At 51.8% G+C, this 7176-nt stretch overlaps 1 protein-coding gene across 8 annotated transcripts; it reads left to right on the top strand.

The window, feature by feature from the left end:
• Positions 1 to 1367: 1367 nt before the first annotated feature.
• PSRC1 (proline and serine rich coiled-coil 1) lies at positions 1368 to 7101 on the top strand. Of its 8 annotated transcripts, none has more exons than XR_008682884.2 (9): positions 1368 to 1441; positions 1825 to 1882; positions 1974 to 2031; positions 2459 to 2900; positions 3251 to 3365; positions 3462 to 3710; positions 4027 to 4120; positions 5641 to 5754; positions 5844 to 7101. XR_008682884.2 is itself a non-coding variant. In XM_055403928.2 (8 exons), exons 2-8 carry the CDS (start codon positions 1864 to 1866, stop codon positions 5645 to 5647), a joined length of 984 nt encoding a protein of 327 aa, XP_055259903.2. In that variant the 5' UTR covers positions 1401 to 1518; positions 1825 to 1863; the 3' UTR covers positions 5648 to 7101. The 8 variants fall into 8 exon arrangements, 4 of the variants coding, with proteins under 4 accessions (XP_055259903.2, XP_088691668.1, XP_088691670.1 ...); XR_016037239.1 differs by having other exon boundaries at positions 1401 to 1518; XR_016037240.1 differs by having other exon boundaries at positions 1402 to 1518; positions 1830 to 1882.
• The last annotated feature ends 75 nt before the right edge of the window (positions 7102 to 7176 follow it).

The following is a 7176-nucleotide window of genomic DNA, read 5'->3' as shown; positions in this document are numbered from 1 at the left end:
CCTTACTCAGGCTGCTCCCAGGGGAAGAAGGAAGGCAGTTAATTAACAGCTTCTTTCCCTCTATCTCCACTTTGCCACTACCTGCCTGGAGAGAAGGAAGCTACTGGCTTTGGTTTTCTTACCTCCAGAGTCTGAACCCTGCAAGCAAATAAAATTCCACCTTCACCAGGAACCCACAGCAAAAGAGGCAATCCTCTTGTCCCAGCTCTTCCTCACATAAACTTGCAAGTTCTGGGTCTCCCCATCCTCTTCCTTTATCACACTACTGAATTTCAAGGCTCCTTCCTTCCTGTGGCATTTATTACAATAACATCTCACTCTTGCAAACCTCACCAACTCAACTTTACAGCTAAAACTGAAAAGTAAACAAAAAGCCTATAAATAGCCAAAATAGTGGTCATAAACTCTGGAGACTGAACGTTCAGGCTGTTAATGGGAGAACTCTTTAACCATCTTTTGGGGACTTTTAATTTCAAAATTTTATAATATTTCTGAGAAGCTCTATTAACGGATGGCCCAGGCTATTCACAGGCAACCCTTGGAAGCAACAAAGAAAATCCCTAACAAGTAGGCTTAAACTTTTTACGACATAGCTTTTAATTTACAGGAAGCCAGTTACAAATATTACCCTCAAAAGCTCTTAAGGCACACGGTATAAAACTCGATATTCATAATTATTCTCCTAACCATGAACTGTGACGATCACGATCCTCTTAGATAAGTGGGGAGGGGGGGGTCAAATATAAGCTCAGAGAGGTCAAATGTACTCAATATTCTTATCAACAGGGGAGCCACGGTTGAATCTGAACCCAAATCTCCCTGTCTGAAAAACCCGTTGTTTTATGCACGCCTTGAATGGCTGAGGATCCGAATGTTTTTGCCCCAGAAGCCTGTGGAGATGCACTTCTTAGAGAACCCCAATATACTTAAAATATAAATGTTTAGTTGCTTCCGTAAATTTGGAAGAATGACGACTGAGGGATCGGGCTCACACGGCGCTCCCGAACGAAGTGAGCCTAAGAAAACGAATTTCCCCAAGCAGAGTATTAGTGAGCCGATGAGGGGGCGAAGAAGAGAGTGCGGCAGGGCGCGAGGCCCTCGCTCACTGGGCCGTTCCCTCGCGCGCCGCCGCGAGGTCCAGGCTGCTGGAGGGAATCCAAGCAAAATTCCTGGGCACGAGCGCGCGCTCGCGGCCTCCCCGCCTTGGCCCTCCGGATGGAGCCCTCCACAGAACCGCTTCCCTCTCCACCCCACCTGCAGACTTCCGGCCGACTGCCCCTCCGCCGCCCCGCCTCAGGAGGGCGTGGCGATGCTGGCCTCCACCAATCATGAAGCGCGTGTCGGGGGAGGGGGTGGGACCTGAGAGATTCGAAAGGAGCCCCGCCCCCTCGGAGCTGATTCCCGGGACTAGGTTGTGGAAGGAGAGCACCTTCCACGGGAGGTGAGGCGGCTCGGAAACAGAAAACTGAGGGTGGCCTGTAGTAGTGGTGTGGAAGCGGCCCTGCGGCGAGTAAAAAGGTGGCTTGGGGAGAGGAAGAACCCGGAGGATGGTGGCGGGGAGGAAGATGGGGCGCGTAGACCGCTCCAGCGAGAGGAGGTTGGGTCGCACTGGGGCGGGGGCCAGTGTGTGGAGGGAGATGGGAGTGCAGGACAATCTGCCCGTACATGCCCGGGTGGTAGCAGAGGTAGTTTACAGGGGCAAGTCCTACTGCGGGAACGCTTGCTTTACCTTCACGATTATTCCCAACCCTTGGCTTGCACCCGGAGTCTAGCTGGGAGGCCTTGGGCAGGATGGAGACGTGAGGAAAGGTGTTTTCTCTCCAGCTCAGGTGTCTAAGCTGACTCTTTCCTGCTGTCTGGAACATGGAAGATTTAGAAGAAGGTAAGGAAACGCTGGAGGGAAGAATGGGACTCTGTGATTGAGAGCCATGTTGGGGACCCAAAGCTGGCATTCCTTCTTTCCTCCCCTGCAGACGTAAAGTTTATAGCGGATGAGACCTTGGACTTTGGGGGGCTGTCACCATCGGACAGGTAGTAGACTCTTTATCCTGTTTACTTTTTTCTCACAATGATTGTTTCTAACCCCTTACTGCTAAATTATTGGCCTCAGGTCTGGATTGGTAATTTAGCAAGGTTGGGTGCACTGGGGCTTCTGGGTGGCTGGGTCACTAGGGCCCTGCGACACTGCTGGGGATGGGGGGAGTGATAAGCTGGAATGAGATTTCAGGGTGTTAAGAAGAAGGGTAAGTGGATTTGTGGCATCTTCACCCTGGCATAATTTCCAATGTCAGTAAGCACGGAAGCCTCATAGAACCAGATGTTTCATCACTTAGATCTCACGGCCAGTATGGGCTTCAGAGTTTGCAGCTGTGTTCTTGGCTGTGCTGTGGGGGTTTTGCCCAGTCCCCCTTGCAGTCTTCTCCTGTGGGCATGATGCCTGCTTTGTTTTCTGTCTCAGTCGAGAGGAAGAAGATGTAGCAGTGTTGGTGACTCCGGAGAAACCCCTCCGACGAGGCCTCTCCCATCGAAGTGACCCAAATGCATTGGCCCCCGCCCCCCAGGGTCTGAGGCTCAGCTTAGGCCCCCTCAGTCCAGAGAAGCTGGAAGAAATCCTCCATGAAGCCAACCGGCTGGCAGCTCAGCTGGAACAGTGTGCCCTGCAGGAGCGGGAGAACACAGGCGAGGGCTCAGGGCCTCGAAGGGTGAAGCCCAGCCCTCGGCGGGAGACCTTTGTGCTCAAGGACAGTCCTGTCCGAGACCTGCTGCCCACCGTGAGCTCTTTGGCTCGGAGCAGCCCCTCTCCAAGCAGCCTGACACCCCGACTCCGGAGCAGCGAAAGGAAGGGGTCTGTCAGGGCTCTTCGAGCAACATCTGGAAAGAAACCCTCCAGCGTGAAGAGGGTGAGTTGCGAGGGCTTGGCTTAGATGTGTGCCTCCGACACTGTGCATGACCCAGTACAGGCATTTTCCTTGTTGGTAAGATGGAGATAGTCATATTCTACCTTGTAGAATTGTTGGAATTAAACAAGGTGCCATAAGCGAGGCACATACCACAGCATCTGTGTATAAGCTCTGTAATGTCTGTAATAAGCTCTCAATAAATGGAGTTGGTGGTGACGCTGCTGTTGTTGGCAGCTAACTTCTGCTCTTCTTCCTGGGATCTAGGAAACTCTCCACCTCTGTCCCTGAGTCAGCCAGCAGAACAGATTCTTTTTCCAGTCTAGTCCTTTTTCTCCCTCTGTGTGTTTCAGGAGTCGCCCACATGCAATCTGTTCTCTGCCTCCAAAAGCCCAGCGTCTTCTCCTCTTGCCCGATCAACTCCTCCGGTCCGGGGAAAAGCCGGGCCCAGTGGGAGAGCGACAGCAAGTGAGAAGGCCTGGGCAGTGAAGCTGTGGGTGGCGGGGTGTAGGGAGTGGGGAGGAGGTGGTGCGAACCCTGAAATTCCTCCATTCCTCTCACCAGGCCCACCTGCCCCTGTCAGACCAGTCTTGGCTGCACAGCCTTCTACCGGCAACTCTCAGCGCCTGTCTCGGCCCCAGGGAGCAGCTGCTAAACCTTCCAGTCGACTGCCTGTTCCCTCGGCCGTTCCCAGGCCTGGCAGCAGGATGCCACTCGCCAGCCGGAGTGTCCCATCCAGCAAAGGTGCCCCTCCTTCAGATTCCCTGTCAGCTCGGAAAGGACTTCCAAGACCAAGTGCGGCAGGGCACAGAGGTGAGGAGGAACAGGCAAGAATAAGGAATCAGGAGGAATAATATTTGCCCTTGCCCAGCATGCACACTCTCCCAGATGATCACAGCGAATCTTCCACCCTCATTACAGCTCTGTCTGGACATGGGGAGACTGAGTTAAGGAGAGGATGTGGGCCTCAGCAAAGCGTTCAAGTCTTGGTTTTCAAATACCTTATGTTTTTTACCTTGGGGGAGAAAGACACTATCCCAGACTCACTCTGCCTTGACTACACTATTGCTTTTTGAGAAGGTCGCTTGAACTCTCTGCTAACTCATGTCTTTTGTTGACTCCCATCAAGTTCCTGTTTCTCAACGACCAAATCTTCCTATCTCTGGTGCTGGTCGCAGCAATCTGCAGCCTCCCAGGAAAGTTGCTGTCCCAGGACCTACCAGGTAAGACACTGAGATGCTGTCTCTTTCTTCCTTATCATCTGGGCTTCCGAGCTATTTTGCCCCTCAGCCCCAAATCCCATGAGGCAAGATGGGCATGAGGAGGGAGCCTCGAGGGGCACGGAGTCCTATTGCGTCCTACCCTGAGGAACTTGAATTCACTGGTGACAGATGGGCTTGTGAAAGAAGGGCAATTTAAAGCAGTTCCTCCTTCTGTCTCCTTAGGTAAAGAGATCAGGACAGCAAGCAAGAATTCAGTAGCAAACCACTACAAGCCACTGCCTGGACTCACCTCTGTTTGGTTTCTCAAGCCTTCTTGAAGGCAGGCCTGATTCTAGCAGATCTGGCCCAGGGATAGAAGAAAGAGCTGCCACCCCAGCTGGTGCTTCAGGACTAGAGACTGTGGGAGATGGGCTGGATTCGGGTTGAGCTGGAGGGGAATCAAAGTCTCTGAGCTGCAACTAGATAGGGAAAAGAGGTTGCCTCCCAGTGGTGAAGTTCACACAGAGAAAATAAGAAACGCTGGAGACTGTTTGTCCTTATTCACCCCCACTCTCGTATCCTGGTCCAAAGTTTTATTTTCTTCCCGGGCTTCGGTTCACTGGACATTTACATGTGAATGGCCTCTGTGGCCAGCCTCCCAGCTCTCCGAGGAGCAGGCCTCCAGAATCACATCCTCTCCTGGACTCAGGCCTGTTTGGAGAGGCAGAGGCAGGCATCTGGTCTCCAGAACTTGTTTCCTGTGGATTCTGTGACTCCTAATGGGCCAGTTTATAATAAGCTTACTCCATTGGTCTGCATTTTTTTCTAAAATAAAATGCATATATTTTTACATTCTGTGTACACGTGGAAGTAAATACTCCTCCAGTTTCTAACAGATTTGGAGTAAACTCCTATGTAATTTCAATGAGGGAGCCAGGATGGGTTTCCCAGGCTGGGGTCTGAATAGGCCCGAGGGCCTTGAGATTCCGGCTCATCAGGCAATGAGTAGCCCCCTTGCTGGCATTCAGTGGGAACAGGCTGCCTCTTCCCAGGCATTTCCAGGCTTCTTATGTTATTAGTGGGTCCAGATCAACTTAAGTATAGTTTAATTCACAGTATGGGAGGCTATCGAACCAGGGTCTTGGTAAATTATTTATATCCTAAATGTGGGTGTCTCTTCCTCGTAAGAGAATAGAGCTGCCTAGGAGTCGAGCATCTTGTCTGCTATACTTCAAGGATGAGGGAGCTCTTGGGTGGGTACTCTGGTGTTCAGGTTTGCTGGTTGTCTCAGGCAGAAGATACTGATCACCTCATGATGTTGTGCCTCACACCTTTAGAATTGTTGGTGTCCTTTTCTTTCCCCTACTAGAGGGCTGGCACCAGGGTTTATAAACTTGTGCTGTGCCTCCTGTTGTGAGCTGTACATGGTGGAGGATTTCATTCATTTATTGAAAACATAATTGAGTGCAAGATGGGGGTGTTTGTTAAATGAATGACAAAAAGTTTAACAGATTTAACTACGGGTCTCCCTTTTCTCACAGCCGTTGATTCTTGGAACCGGAACCAGCTCAATTCCTTGTGAGTTTTGAGAGGACTTTCCTCCTTGGAGGCCAGGCCCTGACTTAAGGAAGCCTGCAGGCAGCTGGATAAAGGGAGTGAGTTCCAGCTGGTGCCCTGCCCCCCAGGTTTACACATCCATAGGCCCCCTTCTGAAGCACTAACAGGCCCTACCCCTTGTTCCCAGGGCCAGCCACCACCCCGCACCATGGCTGCTTCCTTCTTATGGCTGATCGTCAGGTTCATTCACCTGTGTCACCATGCTAGCTGCCTACACGTCACCTTTCCTGAGCCTTTTGCAGCAACTCCTGCAGCCTCTGGGCTTCTGAGCATTGAGTTCAGGGAGGGGGTGTGGAGACAGACATCGAGTATTCAGCTCTGGAGAAATCTGGCAGAGGCAAGAAAACGTCAGGTGTGCATCCTGACCATCCTGCACTGGTGTCTGACAGAAGCAAGTCCAGGCACACACTTGGGTGTGGCCAGCAGATGGCACGTTTGTGTGGCCTGGGTGTGGGCAGGTCCTGTGGATCCTCAGAAGCAAAATAAGCCGCAGACCCGTGTGTTGTTGCCCCCTGGTGGCCAAAGAGGACAAGACACGTTCCTTTTGCCCTTCAGGTCAGTCGGGGGTTTGGTTAAAGGTTAACGGCTCTTCCAATCCCACTGCAAATCTGCTTAAGCAACATGGCAGTGTTAAGGAGGTAGCGTCAGCTGGGGAGGAGCCCCCCCATTCCCCCCAGCAGCTGCCCTTCTCCTTTGCTACCTGCTTACTTCCTTCCCTTGTAGTCAGGCTTTCTGTTTTTTCTCTTTCTGCATTCTACCTCCACCCCAACCCGGTAGCACCAAGGAGGGAAGCCAACGTTTGTTGGCCTCTTACTATGCACTGTGAACTGTTCAAAGCACATGTGTTAACTCATTTAATTCTCATAAAAGCTCAATTAGGCAGAAGCCATTATCCTCATTTTGCAGGCAGGGAAACTAAGGCTCAGAGAGATGAGGTCACTCAGTCTGGTTCCAGTGTTTTTCTAAACAGCTCCCCTCTGTGGCCCCCATGTGAACTCCCTATCTAGTCTGTTGAACAGATGGAAAAAACACAAAATTTGGGAACACAAGTGATGTGGCACAGTATACAGCTGGCTAGAGTATGAATAGTTGCTTTATTTCTGATGGGGAGAAACTCAAGACGGCCCAGAGGAATGAAGTCAGGAGGTACCTAGTCACTGAGCACCTTTCAATTCCCGCCAGCCTCTTAACTCAGCCCTCCCGACCTCCTGAATTCGGCTCCCAGAACAGGACTCAGCTGGAATCCTGCCTGCTCTGGGCAGCCTCTCCAGCCATGCAAGTCCCTCCTTCCTGGTGAAAAGCATACTTTCCCTGCTGTCGGTCACATCTTCCTTGGAAATGCCAGGACATGGGCTCAGTCCTGATGAGGCTACTCAGGGGTCACTGCTGCAAGTGTTGGTAGAGGGTATATGAGTCCCCTGACCTGGGCCCTCCCAGGGCCCTGCCTGCTCTTGTTTTCC

This window comes from Moschus berezovskii, chromosome 4 (genome assembly GCF_049115385.1).
Source record: "Moschus berezovskii isolate FMDL1 chromosome 4, NW_MosBer_1.0, whole genome shotgun sequence".
Taxonomy (NCBI): Eukaryota; Metazoa; Chordata; class Mammalia; order Artiodactyla; family Moschidae; genus Moschus; species Moschus berezovskii.
This window is presented reverse-complemented; position numbering and strand designations above follow the sequence as displayed.